This window comes from Cherax quadricarinatus, chromosome 53 (genome assembly GCF_038502225.1).
Source record: "Cherax quadricarinatus isolate ZL_2023a chromosome 53, ASM3850222v1, whole genome shotgun sequence".
In the NCBI taxonomy this organism is placed as follows: Eukaryota; Metazoa; Arthropoda; class Malacostraca; order Decapoda; family Parastacidae; genus Cherax; species Cherax quadricarinatus.
Window position 1 is genome coordinate 9699334 of NC_091344.1, and position 18635 is coordinate 9717968.

An 18635-nucleotide genomic window follows, 5' to 3' on the forward strand; every position below is an offset into this window, starting at 1 on the left:
GTATAACACCGAGCATATCTCCTGAGGCGCACATCAATCAGATAACTGCTGCAGCATACGGGCGCCTGGCAAACCTACGGATAGCGTTCCGATACCTCAGTAAGGATTCGTTTAAGACTCTGTACACCATCTACGTCAGGCCCATACTGGAGTATGCAGCACCAGTTTGGAATCCACACCTAGTCAAGCACGTCAAGAAATTAGAGAAAGTGCAAAGGTTTGCAACAAGACTAGTCCCAGAGCTACGGGGATTGTCCTATGAAGAAAGGTTGAGGGAAATCGGCCTGACGACACTGGAGGCCAGGAGGGTCAGGGGAGACATGATAACGACATATAAAATACTGCGCGGAATAGACGAGGTGGACAAAGACGGGATGTTCCAGAGATGGGACACAGACACAAGAGGTCACAATTGGAAGTTGAAGACTCAGATGAATCAAAGGGATGTTAGGAAGTATTTCTTCAGTCATAGAGTAGTCAGGCCGTGGAATAGCCTAGAAAGTGATGTGGTGGAGGCAGGAACCATACATAGTTTTAAGGCGAGGTATGATAGAGCTCATGGGGCAGAGAGAGAGAGGACCTAGTAGCAATCAGCGAAGAGGCGGGGCCAGGAGCTGTGACTCGACCCCTGCAACCACAAATAGGTGAGTACAAATAGGTGAGTACACACACACACACCAGAGAGCGTTTAAACCTGGGATGGAAGGAAGGACTAGAGGCACAGGAAGGTTTGGAAAGAAAGGGTCTACCTACCTGCCTGGAGTCTACCTGGAGGTCGTTCTGAGGGTGGATCAAGGCTTGATCAAGCAGGTTGTTACTGCTGGCCACATGCAATCCAACACACGCGGCACAGCCCTGCTGGTCAAGCACTGACCTTAGGTATCTATCCATTTCCTTCTTGAAGGAGGCCAGGGATCTACTGGTAATTCCCCTTATGTGTTAGGCTGTTGAACAGTCTTGGTCCCTGGACACTTATTGCGTCTTCTCTTAGTGCACTCATGGCTCCCTGCTTTTCAGTTGGGTTATGTTGCTCCGTCTGCTTATTCTTTTGCTTTCGTAGGGAGTGATTTCCGTGTGCAGATTTAGAATCAGTCCGATTAAGATTAAAAGAATCCGGATTTTTGTCCCGAAAACTAATTTGTACATACTTTATGAAATAGTAATCACAAAATCTACCCCTGTCCCAATTAATTTGCACACTATTGTACACACACACACACACACACACACACACACACAGTGGAATAGCCTAGAAAATGACGTAGTGGAGGCAGGAACCATACACAGTTTTAAGACGAGGTTTGATAAAGCTCATGGAGCGGGGAGAGAGAGGGCCCAGTAGCAACCGGTGAAGAGGCGGGGCCAGGAGCTAAGACTCGACCCCTTCAGCCACAAATAGGTGAGTACAAATAGGTGAGTACACACACACACACACACACACACACACACACACACACACACACACACACACACACACATATATAATATATATATATATATATGCAATAAGATCACAGTAAATAGGTGATTTCAGAATATGCAAAACAACCACTCTGAAAGAATAGAGAAATTCCAAGCGCTTTCGTGACTACTCACATTATCAAGGAACTATCCTTGATAATGTGAGTAGTCACGAAAGCGCTTGGAATTTCTCTATTCTTTCAGAGTGGTTGTTTTGCATATATATATATATATATATATATATATATATATATATATATATATATATATATATATATATATATATATATATATATATATATATATAATAAAGAGAGAGTGCTATGTTAGTAATGAGACAATTAGTCTTACTGCCTTGTAAATCATGCATTTAATCTTAACTAGCTTCATGGGGCTCGAGATTGTGTTGACGGTGACAACGTGTGTTGCTGGTTTTATGGATCCATCTTGGAAACTTGTGAATATAGCCTCAGGAACTGGAATTATTCTATACTTTTAAGCAGCTCCTAGAACTTTTATTATTTTAGAGTTGAGAAATTCACTTTTATTATTTTAGAATTAAGAAATTCATCTTTAAGTGTTTTCGGGTAATTACCATCACATCTTCAAACCTTGAGGTTTTTTTTTGTGTGGTAAAAGACTGGTCACGAAGTATTCTCTTTCGAAGTTAATATCTACGGTACCCTTAGAAAATAGTTTATATAAAATTATATGAATTGGAATAGTTGAGTGTTAGTTACATCTAACATGGGTCAGAAGGCCTAGTGCAGAGATCCTACTATTTACTGTTCTCAAGTACTGTCTACAGCTTGTAAAATACTTGTTTAAGTAAAATATCTATAAAATTACAATAAAATAAGCAACGAGGTCTGAATTTTTGCAGCCTTCAATGAGAGCAATTGAGAAGGTCACTAGGACAATTCTGTATACAAACAACGTATTTACATATCATTTCCAGGCCCCAGAGCGTAGCGGTCTGCCAGGCGGCTACACACTAACTGGCTTTCTCCTCCCACTGTGTCCACCTCTTTGTCTCTGTCTTTCTTGTTCTGTTTCTTTTTTATGTCTTTTATTTGCCTTTTCTTTTTCTTTGTCACAGGCAGTAACAATGTCTTTTGTATTTACAAACTGATTTTTAATTAATCCTGTAGCTGATGGCACACAGTGGGGAGGTACAACCAGTAGCTCGTGCCACGTAGTTAAAGAGGTCCATCCAGTAACTGGTGCCATACCGTACAATGGTTCATCCAGTGACTGGTGCCATACCGTACAATGGTTCATCCAGTGACTGGGTGCCATACCGTACAAAGGTTCATCCAGTGACTGGTGCCACGTAGTTATAAGGCGGCTCATCCAGTGACTGGTGGCACATAGAAGGCTCGTCCAGTGACTGGTGGCACATAGAAGGCTCGTCCAGTGACTTGTGCCACACAGAAGTAATTAAGAGGTTCATCCAGTGACTTGTGCCACACAGAAGTAATTAAGAGGTTAATCCAGTGACTTGTGCCACGTAGAAGGTTCATCTAGTGACTTGTGCCACATAGAAGGTTCATTAAGTAACTTGTGTTACATAGAAGGTTCATCTAGTGACCTGTGCTACGTAGAAGGTTAATCTAGTGACTTATGCCACATAGAAGGTTCATCCAGTGACTAGTGAGACATACTGGAAATGGTTCAGTAAGGCATCTGGAAACTGACATCATCATTTCATCCCTTTTTTTATATGCACAAATGACTTTTTTAAATTCTTCAAGCCTTTACCAAGCAAACATGTATAAAAACTCAGCTTATTTCAAGATCTAGTTCTGCTAACGTTATCTTATGAAATAAATTTAATTTTAGTCTGATAAAAATTAGCAAAATACAAACATGGTACAGGGCGAAATTGAAGTCAATGTTGGTTAATGGGGTTCAAAGACTATCGACTACGCTGTTCACTAAGTTCAAGGTTAATGTAACCTTTTCACCGCCAGACAAGCACATATTAATCCCTAAAATGGGGATTTAGATCAACTTTTCTCGGTGTATATTCTGTAAAGCCAAAAACAGAAGTATTTCACATTGAACGATAAAACTGAATTACTCTTCATGTTATTGAGATAAATGCTAAAGACGAGGCTTTTAAATTCTCTCTTGAGCGAATAAATTCCGTTCCAATCCTCTTTTATTTTGTAAATAGCATATTGTATCTTCAGTGTGATCCTGTTGAATATATTCTATAAAAAAATCAGTTACGATACGTACAGTTAACCACTCTAACATCTTTGCTTGTGGGCTGGTTATCCTCTATTCCTATAATGTTCAGTTGGTCTGACACTATGCACTAGTGTGCCGGGGCACTGTATGCTTCCCGCCTCTCCTCCCACCCTCAGTCTTAGCAAGCGTCTCTCGGAACGAATCTGCTGAGATTTCTCACTCATTTCTGGAACTCTGCAAGCTCCTGATGATGTGATTGCAATATGAAAGACCTAGAATGGTACAAGAATGTGACAGTGAGCTTAATTAGGAATTCCCAGTTAAACTCATTGCTGGGATATACATTTCTAACGCAAACTTGGTTACTGCATCGGGTTTGAGCATTCACTGTGATCCTTTCAGGCTGGATTGTTTGTCAGTTAATGATTACAAGCAAATATTCATTTGGCAGTGTGGTTTAATAAAAAAATTAGTCCTCCCCTTTGCACAAGACAGGTAAAAAACTGAGTAGGATTTCTTAAAAAATCTAGATATTTATTTCGTTTATTTTAACCTTTAAAGCGAATAGTTTTAATAGTGATTTTTCCCCTGTCTCTGTTTCTATAGTTACACAAAATATTCCTCGATGTTCTTGAAGTGATCATGATCCAAACAACTGGAACTAACCTCCCCTTCCTTGAATCGAACCTGATTACCTCCCATACGGGTTTGCGCTTTCCCTATAAAATGTAACAATAATAGTTTGACACAACACGGATTTTTTAATTATAAGAAAGTAGTGAATATCTTTTCCATATATATATATATATATATATATATATATATATATATATATATATATATATATATATATATATATATATATATATATATATATATATATATATATATATATATCAACCTTCAAAATAGCTTTTAGCTTCCCCAAAAAGACAATAGATAGCGCGATTACTACTAAACATTATGTGCTTATATACTCATTACCACATATTCGATTCCTCAAGGAAGGGTCCGTGATACAGGTGAGGGGCTCTTAATCCAAGGAAGTGGCCCTATCCTCCAGTTCCTTGGATTGAACCTGAGTATCTCTCATTTTACCGGCGCTGCGTGGCCCCCTGTGGGTTCAGAGCTTCCCTTAAATATTATAATAATAATAATAATAATAATAATAATAATAATAATAATAATACTTATTATTATTAGATTTACATAAAGGGCTAAACTCATGTGGGTCATTTAGTGCAAGGAATGAAATAGACTTGATACTCCATTCGCTACTAGTACAACAGAAACTCTACCCTCTCAGCCACTCTTCCCGCATAATACAGATGATGAGCCTCCAGCGTTTAGACTTCTGAACCAGGGCACAGAGGTGACCTCATCAACAAGAATGTTTCTAAGGCTAGACCGGCAGAACCTCAAACAGCGTGTTCTCGGGTAAATTGATACCGTCTCTCTTCTCCACCAGCGAGACTCCATCTGGTGTTGCAGACACGAAGCCACCTGCAGGAGCAATGCAACAATGCGAAAGGTTAATAAACATCAGCCAGAAATGATAAAAAAAATAATGATGCATTTCTATCTCTATATCGTTTCCCCCCCTCCCTTCAAGAATGGTGATGGAATGCCTTTGAAGGGCTCCTGATGCTAATTTCTGGTATTTATATTCGTCGTTGTATCAAATCTGATTTGTCTGCAAAGTATACGCAGAAATCTTTTGGATCTTCAGTTGGTGTAGCAGTGGACAGCATGTGTCTAGCGCTGCTCTAGACACAGTGTAGAGGAGACGCAGAGAGCCTCACCTGTGTGAAAACTCTTGAGAGTGAAAAGGCTGCTGCCAGCGACACTCTCGAGGAAGAAGAATCTCACATCAGCTTGGGTGAGCCGCTTCACGTCTGACGTCACGCCCTGCTGGGGAGGAGAGAGAGAGATAACATGAGACTTTTATGTGGTGCTAATCCTCTTTGGGGTCATTCAGTGCAAGGAGAGGTTGAGGCTCAGTCCTGTGTCCGCTAATCACGGCCTGATCTCTTACAAGTTAGTTTAATGTTGATAAAGCAAATAGCGGAGCACGGCATTGGAGAAGAAATTTTCTTCTAATTCAACACATTGTTGACCAATAGGCAACTGAATTTTCATAATTTAAGAGAATCACAGTAATTAACGTGTATTTGCAAAACAGATACGATACTTATGTTATTTTCGTCTCCTGACGAAAAGCCCTTTTGACAGGTGATATCATTTATCGGCTCTTGACACGGGCTTTTAACAAGTGATGTCATTTTTTTTCGATTCCTGACACAGGTTTTTGACAAGTGATGTCATTTCTCGTCTCCTGACACGAGCTTTTGACAAATGTCATTTTTCGTCTCTTGACACGGGCTGTTAAGAGATGATTCATTTCTCGTTTCCTAACACAGCATATTGACAGGCGACGAAGCGTTCAGTGATTAAGCAGCAGTTGGCATATCTGTGTTAGGTACTATCAATGCAATTGATAGTACCTAACACAGTACATAGAGCAAGACAGCAATTGCTGGCTTGCTCTATATACTCGTAGTTAGGATTCTACTTACCATAAGAGCTAGCTGGGTGTTCGAGACAGCGTGGAGGTAGACTTCGCTAGCAGCAGCCTCCAGCACCACTACCTCAACTCCTTCCCCGAGAGATGGCACCATGTCGAACGAGTGCATATGGAAGCTTACTGCAAACACAAGGCATTTTTATGAAACTTAAGTAATATTTTTAAGCAATATTAATAACTTTTAAAATAATTAGAAAACGTCTAAAAATGAATACTGATACATTTTTTGATAATTTCACAATGGTGTTAAAATAAATGACACAATAATTGCCATTTGATAAACGAAAGAACCAGTATTATTGAGCTCTTCACAGTATAATACCTTAAGAGTTTCATACCTATTTTAAGAGTTAAAGTTTTCTTGACTTTTCGTAATCAGATTACATGCAGCTTAAATTATCTTCCTCCAGTCAATAGGCTTTAAACCCAATAAAGCAACCAACTAACTTACAAACGAAAAGGTTACATAAACTATAATCCTTATTATAAGTATTAAAGTATCCTTGACTGGTAATGGACAAATTATATGCGGTTTAATGACCCTCGTGTAGTCGATAATCTTTAAACCCGATTAAACAACCTTGAGGGAAACGTTTCTATAATAATAAAATAAACTGTTTATCTTTTCTTTCACTATACTTTACTTAACTACGGTGAATAGTTTCTCCATTCACATTAAATAATAGCTCTAACTCAGAACTTTTTTTTTAATTTGAAAAGAAGGCATTCCCAGAATTTTAAAACTAATATTAGGTACTTTCTGGTAATGTAAAGATTCATTTTTTATGAGTCGTTAGAGACTACATCTAGTCGTGTGTAGCAGATGCAAAGTGTTCTGAAAAAATAAAGCCGCTGTTAAGTATTCCATTTCCGTAATAGGGATTTAAAGGGTTTCATTTCTTCAAGAACAATGAGAAATGTTCCAATTCTTCACACATAATCCCCCACTAACCTGCACTCTCGGAGTTCTCCTCCTGGACGCCCACACTGAGTTTAGTAATGGTGGTGTCAGGGTGAAAGGAGGTGGTAAGGTAGAGAGGTGTGTCTCCCTTAAGTTTCAGTTTTCTTGCTTGTGTTTCTCTGTATTGTACCTTCGTCTCTCTCTCCTGTACCCACGTCACCGTGGCTCCTGTAATCCATGAATGAGTTCGAAGTTTTTAGGTTACAGGCACTGTTAATATATACGAGATTATAGAAAAGTTAAAGGCTACACCAGATGTTGGCAAAAAAATATCACTCGAAGAATTTTCTTGAAATCTATAGCAGATATCCAATTAGCATCAAGATATATATATATATATATATATATATATATATATATATATATATATATATATATATATATATATATATATATATATGTGTGTGTGTGTGTGTGTGTGTGTGTGTGTGTGTGTGTGTGTGTGTGTGTGTGTGTGTGTGTGTAAAGGAATTCACAAGAGCAGGCGGAATATACACAAACACTGATCTCTGGCTGAAGGAGACTCGAACCTAGGAACCTTGGAACAAGGTACGCAGTGCTATACCATTCTCACCACACTGGACCAATACCTTCGCGTTCAGCTTGCGCTAGACTTTGATCCAAGGCAGCCAGTTTTCAGGGAGAAGCTGGCTGCCTTGGATCAAAGTCTAGCGCAAGCTGGACGCCAAGGTATTGGTCCAGTGTGGTGAGAATGGTATAGCACTGCGTACCTTGTTCCAAGGTTCGTAGGTTCGAGTCTCCTTCAACCAGAGATCAGTGTTTATATATATATATATATATATATATATATATATATATATATATATATATATATATATATATGTCGTGGTGACGACACTAGAGTCGGGTGTCGCGCGTCAGGTGTTTCTTTATTGTGGAACGTGATGGTGAGGTGTGGTCTCGACCCTTTATATGGCTTCCTTTGATGTATTGTGAGAAGTCACGAAAGCGCTTGGAATTTCACTATTCTTTCACAGTAGTTGCTTTGCATATATATATATATATATATATATATATATATATATATATATATATATATATATATATATATATATATGGTCGTATCAACTTTAAAACTTCTGTCCTGTCCCTTACCCTCACAATTTTCATTTTACATCTCTTATCATGCCCCTTAAAGCCATATAATCTACAAACCCATAAGTCATGATGAACGACTGTCAGTGAATAAACAGAAGAATGAACGGTGAATCGAACCGTAGTTCATGGGAACAGCAGGCCCAGTGATGTTGTAAAAGCATCCTAGTAGAGCCCTCATTGCTAAATGGTATAGCACAGGGACAGCTACTCACAATAATAATAATAATACGTATCTTTATTTCTACAAGTACGTGTACAAGGTATACAGGCCTAGTTGACATCAGTGACATACTGCTGCATAGAAAGCCGCTTGATATGCAGAGCATTTCCCTCAAATTAGGTCAATTTTAGGGATGCAACCCACACCAGTCAACTAACACCCAGGTACCCACTTTGCTGATGGGTGAGCATAGACAACTGGTGTAAGGAAACACGCCCAATGTTTCTGCCCTAGCTGAGAATCGAACCCGGACCCTCACCGTGTGAAGCGAGAGCCAGGCCTCAAGGAAGAAATCGAACCGAGGTCAAGAATTTCAAAGGTTGTCACTCTAGTGACTATGCTAAGTACTGGTCCTGAATTATTATTATTATTATAATCAAAAAGAAGCGCTAAGCCACAAGGGCTATACTGGTCCTGGAAATGTAAAAAAAATGGTCACCAAATGAGTCCCTAGAGCGTATGAATTCACAAAGACCTTATCTACAACAAAGTCGAGTGTGTTCATGAATCAAGTTGCTTTTTACATGGTCTACCCTGAATATTTTTCATTTTCTATAGATACTTCATTTGCTACCAAAGAAAACGTTACAATAAATATTATGGATTTCTAAACTAAACTACTCACGTTTTCTTTTTAGCCTTAAATTGAAGTCAAGCCGCTTGCTCACAGGAGCCTCATCTCCTGATCGAACATTCTTTACAGATCGTCGTACTTCCTGCAAAATATAACGCCAAGAGATATAAACAGCTCTGTAATGCTATTGAAATCCATTGTAGATAAATCACATTAATTGACTTTATTGGGTTACCCTCATCAGCCCATATCGTGGTTTATGCCGCCCATCTCTATACACCACCAGTCCATCATTCCTCACCCATCTCCTTTTTTTCTTCATTCTGATTTATCTCTCTATCTCTCACGTTAATCTTTCTCCTTCCTCCTTTTGTCTTCTTATAAACTCAGTCACGTTCCCTCTTCCTCTCAACATTGCTCCGTTATTCTAAGTCTCTTCTTTGTCTAACAATTTTGTCAATTCACTTCATCTGATCATTCCTTTCTGCTTTCATTTCCTGTCTCTCTTTCAGTTCTTAATAATTTTCCCTTACATCTTCTTTATCTGTTCACCTCTCTACTGCATTTCTTCCTTCATTTCTTTGACTTTTTCTTATTCATCTTTCTTTTTTTTCTTCCACTTTTCGTCTCTATTTTTCTCTCTTCTTTAGTCCATTCCTTCCACTCTTCCTCACCAATACCAAATTTATCCCTTCCCTCCCTCACATTCTAACATTTATCCTAGTCGATCATAAAATTCTTATCCCCAGGAAGTCACAAATCAACAACAATTTAGTGAGAAAATGTTAGATGGTCTTTCACTTCGTCAGAGATCATAATGGCGTCAAGATCTGATAATGGTACAAGATGAACCTTAAACATTATCTAAAGTTCTTGATAGCACTCGCAGGCTAGAGGGTATAAAGACACGTATAAAGGTATACAATACCGACAAGATGAAAGTTAAGACACATTTGCAACATCTGGGTATCTTTAATGTATTAATAGAATCAGTTTTGATAAAGCCACTGGATGGCAAGACGTCTACAATAAAGATAACCATATGTTGCACATGTGTCAGAACAGCATTATTTAAGACAATGTTTCGCCAAATACTAAAATTTTCAAGGCTTTGTAATGGCTTGTTCCGCATATCGTGTCCTTATACCCACCTGTTGGCTTGTTACCCAGTTACCCATTGTCTGTAAGTTGTGAATTGTTCCAGCCACGATAGTGCGATTTTTATCCTTTCTCACCATTACGATTTGTATGTCGATCACAGCATCGGAGGTGAGGTGAGCAGGGACGCAAGTGAAAGGCAGGTTCCTCACATAGTCAAGCAAGCAGTTATGGGACCAGCCAGCCAGGCTGATATCATTGATCTTCAGTAGTCTGTCCTGAGGCCTGTCAGATAAAAAAAAAAATTTAGGAATTGTGTTAATATTGGTAGAATTACATTGTTTTGAAAAATAATTAAGAATCAAAATTAGGCCAAGGTACAGTTGGACAAGGGTTGTAATTAAATACTGAGAAAGAAAAGTAGGTAATTTTCTTGCCTATATTGTCACTTCAATTTCACATTGTTTCAGACTATGGAAAAAATGTTCTTCTCCAAGCTGAGGGACTGACCACCTCAAAACTACGTCTTCAAGGATGATGGACTGATTACATCGTCTTCACATCTCTACTGCTTCTACAAACTTTTCGGTACTCGACTGAAGAAGCCTACTGGGTAGGCGAAACGTTTCGAAATTATATATATTATACCTACCTTCCTTTCCTAAAAAAAAAAAAAAACTCTTACCCACCTCTTGTCCTACCCTGCTCATCCACACTCATCTCCTACTTACTTAAACTTGAGAACGGCAAGTGGGGAAACTGGAGACACCTTGTAGATGAAGTGGTCACCCATCACCTGGTCTGTAGCCAAGAAGACACCCAGGGAAATGGCAGTACCCTTCACCGCCCCGACACAAGGGTCGTGTAGCGTCAGTTCTGTGACGAACTTGTCAGAGAGGTTCAGCTGCGACCATTGGGGAATGGAGGAATATTAGCCATAAAGAACAAAAAGATTCAATACTGTGACTGGAACAATACACAGATAACCCTCACATAGAAAGAAGCTTATGACGACGTTTCAGTCGGACCGAAACGGAATATTTGTGAAGAATTATACACATATGCAACATCTGGATATTTTTATTTGTAGACGCTTTGCCAACCAGTGGCTTTATCAATACATTACAAGGACATAATGTGAAGACTGTAGACTTATGTACAAAAGATGAGATAATCACTCCCCCAGCCATCAGTCCCTGGCCATATCCTATTATTCTGCTGTGAAGAACACCGCAGAATAATAGGATATGGCCAAGCGCGAATCACTAATACAAGAGGATACTTTAATATTAAGGGTTGGATTTTCTTAGGTAGCAGTGGGTGGTGTCTCTGCACAGGGGTAGATACATAAACAACTGAAGGAAATGAGGCTCTCAGTCAAGAGACATTAAGCACACTTAAGAACATAACATAAAGGAGGAACACTGAAACAAGCCTGTTGGCCCATACTGGACAGGCCCTTCACAAATCACGTGGGTTCAGAAGCAGGAATACTTTCATATTCTATGTATTTATGAGGAAGAGTTAAACCATTAGGAGTGAGTGCCTGGAAAGTGGGAAGCAACCAGGTTCAATCTAAGGAAGATGATGGTAACTATACTTCATTGAAAAACACCCATTTAAAGTGGAAAAAGCCCAGAGCTATCCTGGAAAGCAGTCCCTGGGCTAAGAGGACTGGAAGAGGCAAAACAAAACTGTTTTCGGTCCATCAGTCTTTTCAAGATTGATGGAATAATTACAGCGGCTCCACTCTGACGGACTGATAACGTCAAACTCCTTTTGATCTTCACCATTCTTCTTCGTACTGGACTGATGAAGCCACAGTGTAGCTAAACGTTTCCACAATAATGATACCCAAATGTTGCACATGTGTCTAATTTATCAACTTGTCGGTTCTTTGAACCATTTATCTACACACTTCAGAATATAAGAGAAGTCTTACAAGATACACAGAAGTCTTGAGAGGTTGAATAAAGAAAGCTGAACTTAATGTAACATGAATCATATCATTTGATCGAAGCACTTATTAATTTACAACTTTAAGCCTTTAGTCATTGACTTAGGAATGTAATTATTCAGCAGAAAAAAGTCGTAGTGCTACTAATTAATGAATTATAAATGAAACCCGAATAACTTTATCAAGTCGCGACTCGATAATGGTCAGACGGAACTAAATATCGTTTATTATTTCTGATTTGTAGGTTCATTGTGAATTTTATTTTAATACTATTCGATGCAGTCGAGACGGAGGATCGAGCCTCCATCTTCTCTTACTCTGAATAACCCACTCAGACTTAATGTTTCATGAAGTACAATGCAATACTAATCTTATCATTACATTAATGGGAAAGCGCTAAAAGCAAAGGGGCATTACAACGTTTATGGAATGGAAGGTAATCAACTTTTATCTCAAGCTTTATTGATCAAAAACTCTACACCTGCACCAAGGCCCGTTCCTTAGAAAGGAGCAACGACCGAAGCTATAGATTGTTAGTGCACTCAGCTCACACACTGAGGTCCGTGGTTCGATCCCAGTAAGGGTGGAAACATTAGGACGTGTTTCCTTAGGACACCTGCTGTCTATGTTCACCTATCAGTAAAATAGGTACCTGGGTATTAGTCGACTTGTGTGGGTCGCATCCTGGGAGACAAAATTAACCTAATTTGTCCGAAATGCTCTGCAAAACGAAGGGGCTTTCTATATATTATGTCATTGATGTCTACTAGGTCTGTATACCTTGTACATGTACTTGTAGAAATGAAGATTATTAGTATTATTATTAGCTTGACTAACCGTAAGTCCAATAGATCTGCTTCCGCGTCTGGGGACGGGTTTCTTGACTGGGGAAGGAGGAGAGGGAGATAACGACCTCCTCGACGAAGTGGACGATGTGCGGGGTTTCCCGATCTTGGGAAAAGTGTTGCTCTCACTCTCGAAGGTGATGGATTTCAGGATGGAGCTGTTATCGGAGGTGTCCACATCCTCCTTCTCAACCAAGCTGCTTGGACGCTCAAGCGATGCCTGACCTGTGAAGATGGAGTGAATTAGCAAGCTCCACAGGTTGGGAGAAGTGGAGAGATGTTAGTGCTTCCCAGGAGCAGTGAACCTATGGTGGGATAAGTTAGTGCTTCCCAGGAGCAGTGAACCTATGGTGGGATAAGTTAGTGCTTCCCAGGAGCAGTGAACCTATGGTGGTATAAGTTAGTGCTTCCCAGGAGCAGTGAACGTGGGGAGGATGGAGTAGTATCCAGTGGTATTCGATCTATAGTGATGAAACACATCGACTGCCATAGTTCAGTGGTGAGAGTCACGGCTCTCATCACCGAAGTCCCTGGATGAAATTCCTGGCCGGAAGGAAACATAATCTTGAAAATGCACTGAGTTAACACTCCAGACTATAAGTGAACCAGTGACACGGAAGGTGGAATTACTTAGTACTACATCAAAAGGCACCCAAAGCCTAACCTGCCACTGGAACACAAAGGAATATCTGAAAAGCTGTTCATATTGTCAGCAATCGACCTATGGTTGAGTGACTGTAAAGGTGGTTAATTTCAAGTAGATGGTAATCTTTAAAATCCTCAAGGGAAGCAGTGGCTGAGTAGATGCTAGTGAAGGGCTCTAGCTCTATAGAATTGAAGCTATCCTTCCCTTCCTTGGATCGAACCTGATTGTCTCTAATTCCCCTAAGCGCTGCATGACCCCTACTGCTTTTGAACTTCCTCATTAATAATAATAATAATAATAATAATAATAATAATAATAATAATTCCAATTTTATTAAATATGTAAAGTTAAAGGAAATGTTTAAGAAAGACATTATTCTATTGTACATATTTTAGGTTAAAATAAAGAGGATTCAAAAGATTATATGAGATTCAGCATTATTTTAAAGAGAAAATATAAGTAAAAGTTAAAATTCTGTGACTGCAACATTTCACAGTTAACCCACAGTACGTAGAGGAAACTGAAGACAATATTTTAGGCTATCCTGCACCATTAAGACAATGTTTCATATCATTAAGACCATTAAGACCATGTTTCAGACCATCCTGCACCTCTAAATGTACCAGACCATCCTTCACCACTAAATGTTTCAGATCATCCTGCACCATTAAAGTAATGTTTCAGATCATCCTATACCATTAATGCAATGTTTCAGATCATCTTGCTCTATTAAAACAATCTTTCAGATATCTTGCACTAATAAAACAATATTTCAGACATCCTGCACTATTAAAACACAAGAGTAGTACTATGGCATGTGTATGTGGAGAGAGACGTCAACTAAGAGTGACAACGTGAGATGTTCTAAGGGTCAGAGTACCATGTTCAACTAAGTAATGTCCCCATCTCACAGAGTGCCACTTTCCACTGAGTGAAGTCTTATCTCTGTATAGAGTGTTGTGATCTACTAAGTAAAGTGCCTCGTCTACCCATAGAGTGCCAGATTGCATACTCACGTTCCATTCTTCCCTCATCCTCGCCCGGGGTGTCGCTGCCCACTGGTGACATATCACTGAAATACGGAAAATTAGGTCCACTTTATGATGCAGGATGTTTGCTGTATTAATTGTAATTTTGATTTTAATTACACACTCGCACACGAACGCACACACGTATACACTTACACGCATGCACACACATATATTTACTATGTATATACTCTGTAGGCTGAGTCAATTAAAAATGCTGAACGGCTTTAAAAAAAAAAAATCGGCATGGTTTCTCGCATCTTACGTCAGCCTAAATTAAGTTAGTAAATTTTAATATGAATGCAATATAATATTTAGTTTTCAGGCTGACTTTCGTTCAGATACTGCAATAATCAATTGCAAAAAGAGCTTGTTAAACAAAGATAGATAGTGTATAAGCTAAGCTCACAAATTCTGCTTTAAAATCACGACAACTCTATGTACCATTAAAAGTATGGTAAACGCTTCAATGCACCTCACCCATTGTCCTCCGTCTTGACTGTGTCCAGTACTGTAGCTATCATCTCCACCTGAAAGTGATTATTTTTAATAATTATAAATGTATGATGCATAACTGGCTACAATATATGGAAAAAAGAATGAAAAAATGGGGTGGTATACCTGGAGTATACCTGGAAGGGCAATGGAATATTCATATATATATATATGTGTTTGTGTGTGTGTGTGTGTGTGTGTGTGTGCGCCAAGATTTTTTTACTCGAGATCTTAGTAAATACTAATTTACGATAATTTTTTCTCGCCTTATTTAAATTGTGTCCAATGAAAAAATAAAAAAGAAACAGACAACGTTAGTGCTGACGTTATTAAAGAGAAATTTTTGAATGAAAGTTCTCTTAAATATTATAAAAGACAGAGAATTCTGGTTATGGATAAATCGGAAGGAGTTGCATCATCAGCAGTTGCTGACAGGAAGCAAGAAAAGAGCGTCGAGATTACAGCCGGTCAGTCGTCCAGCCAGTTACATGGTTCCCCAAGTACCTAGATGCCCTGGTAACATTGTGTAAACAAGGCGTTACACTGCTTCAGACCCGGCAGGACCCGGGTTCGATCACCATGATGCTTTAACTCTTCAATGAAGATCTCTCGATCCAAGTAATTGGAGGTACCCTCCCGTTTCTCGTACCAAACCTGATTACAACCGCCTGTACCATTATGTAGACCGCTTTACACTACTCTCCAATAAATATACAATAATGTTTACAAAACTGGGAAATCCTAAATAGCAAGATAACAGCGGAAAATGTACAATAGGTGAGGTGAACATTGTTATGGACTCACCATGCCATCTTCACCTATTTCCTCCCCAATAACGTCCTCTTCTGTGATGGTAGCTACGTTGACCCCGCTCCACCCTGCCATATTCCGTTGGATGCTGATGCTACTGCTGTCGTTGGTGCCGCTAGTGCTGTTGACGCAGCTGGTGATGTAGGTGCAGCTGATGCAGCTGATGATTCTGGCGATGTTGACGCTGCTAGGGCTGATACTTCTTGTGCAGGGTTGTTTGTGCTCTTTGGAAAATCAGGAAGTGCTATTACAACTGGCAACTCAACACACACACACACATACATAAAGTACAAAGGTTTGCAACAAGGCTAGTTCCGGAGCTCTGCGTAATGTCCTACGAAGAAAGGTTGAGGATAACGACATACAAAATACTGCTTGGAATAGATAAGGTGGACAGAGACAGGATGTTCCAGAGAGGGGACACAGAAACAAGGGGTCACAATTGGAAGCTGAAGACTCAGACGAGTCACAGGGATGTTAGGAAGTATTTCTTCAGTCATAGAGTCGTCAGGAAGTGGAACAGCCTAGCAAGTGATGTAGTGGAGGCAGAAATCATACATAGCTTTAAGACGAGGTATGACAAAGCTCAGGAAGCAGAGAGAGAGGACCTAGTAGCGATCAGTGAAGAGGCGGGGCCAGAAGCTGAGTCTCGACCCCTGCAACCACAATTAGGTGAATTAGGTGAGTACACACACACACACACACACACACATATCAATAACAACACTGCGACTAGCCGAGGATTCGAACCTGTGTTATTTTAACCCGTCTCATGGTGAGCGAAAATTCCACGGCACTCTAACCCAAGGGACCATACAATCCTACAAAAATCACGCATCCAACAGAGCTAGGTGTTGTACTGTGATCCAAGGACATATGATGGTGTGGGTGCTTCAGAGCTAATTTCTTCCTCCTCCCCGTTTAGTGTACTAGCCTCCACGAGCAGTATATATAGTATTGTAACCACGAACATGTGGCTTTTAATCAATAACAACACTGCGACTAGCCGAGGATTCGAACCCGTGTTGTTTTAGCCCGCCTCATGGTGAGCGAAAATACTCCTCATGGAGGCTAGTATACCAAACGGGGAGGAGGATGAAATTAGTTCTGAAGCACCCACACCATCGCATGTCCTCAGATCACGGTACAACATCTAGCTCTGCTGGGTGCGTGATTTTTGTAGGATTACATGGTTCCGTGGGTTAGAGTGTCGTGGAATTATCGCTCACCATGAGGCGGGCTAAAGCCCGCTTAAATAGCAACGCTCTTCTTGGCGAATAAGGTAAGCGAAAAATTGTGCATGCAGTATTTTCGCAAAAATCATTCTGAACCTAATGTGTTTGTTTATTATTAAATTATTGTAAACTTATCTATAATATATTTAATTTAATTAGTGTAAACAAATTGCGCTTGTTATAATAAGGGTAGGTAAGTTTCCTAGTTTCTTTTGGTACAAAGTTATTAATTTTTACATTAACATAAATGAAAAATAATATTTTTCAACGTATAAGAGAAAACTTTAGTAAGGACTTAATTTTAAATGAGTTCTTGCTAATTAACGAATTTTACCTATTCGGAACAATATATATATATATATATATATATATATATATATATATATATATATATATATATATATAATGTGCAAAACAACCACTGTGAAAGAATAGTGAAATTCCAATCGCTTTCGCGACTATTCACATTATCATTGTTCCTTGATATATATATATATATATATATATATATATATATATATATATATATATATATATATATATATATATATATATATACATATATATATATCTTGGCCAAACATTCACAAAAATACAACAGAAAGTAAAACAACATAGGTAACTCAGAGCTACATCTCGAATACTTCGTCCAGCTCCCCTGCGGTGGGCCGCGTGCCCAGAATTATATAATATATATATATATATATATATATATATATATATATATATATATATATATATATATATATATATATATATATATATATATATATATATTTATTTATTTATTTATTTATATATACATATTGATTCTCCCAGTACATCACAAAATCATTCACATAAACATTTGGCTAACTTATCTCAATATATTTATTGTATGTCTATCCCATGGCTTAAGTACAAGTATAAAATATAAAGTACAACAAATGTCTGTATTGACTTACCACATTATTTTTGAGTGTTTAACGTTACTTCAGGTTATGATGAGTCAATCCACAGTGCTGTGACCTCGTTTAAAATTACTTCAGGACCTGAGTGGGTCAATTTTTTGTGCTATGACCCCGTTTAACGTTGCTTCATGACCTGACTAGGTCAGTTCACAGTGCTCTGACCTTTTTAAAACCTCTAGACGCGAGGAGATCCGTCCATAATACCGGCGCACACATACACACACAACTTTAACCCCGACTCCATACTTCACTCGTGACGACCCGCGAGGAACAGATTCATCCACTGAGGGAAGTTACGTACTTTACCCTTCAAATATCTACGCGATATGTCATGATTTCCTAGTAAGGCACTGAATAAACAACGATCAAAATGCTGGCTATATCTCGCCTGTCTCATTCCCAACCACCACACCCGTGTCTGGCTGTGCGCATGTGCGTGTCGCTCCAGGGGGGTTC

At 39.1% G+C, this 18635-nt stretch overlaps 1 protein-coding gene across 2 annotated transcripts; it reads right to left on the reverse strand.

Moving 5' to 3' along the window:
• Nucleotides 1-3841: 3841 nt before the first annotated feature.
• LOC128692240 (uncharacterized) lies at nucleotides 3842-18593 on the reverse strand. 2 transcript variants are annotated; one of them, XM_070096295.1, is made up of 12 exons: nucleotides 18174-18593; nucleotides 15989-16218; nucleotides 15170-15219; nucleotides 14678-14733; nucleotides 13008-13240; nucleotides 10945-11117; nucleotides 10351-10498; nucleotides 9167-9257; nucleotides 7194-7370; nucleotides 6234-6361; nucleotides 5460-5565; nucleotides 3842-5160 (listed from the first exon to the last, which is right to left on the reverse strand). In XM_070096295.1, exons 2-12 carry the CDS (start codon nucleotides 16067-16069, stop codon nucleotides 5060-5062), a joined length of 1344 nt encoding a protein of 447 aa, XP_069952396.1. In that variant the 5' UTR covers nucleotides 16070-16218; nucleotides 18174-18593; the 3' UTR covers nucleotides 3842-5059. The 2 variants fall into 2 exon arrangements, with proteins under 2 accessions (XP_069952396.1, XP_069952395.1); XM_070096294.1 differs by having other exon boundaries at nucleotides 5460-5568.
• Between the last annotated feature and the right edge of the window lie 42 nt (nucleotides 18594-18635).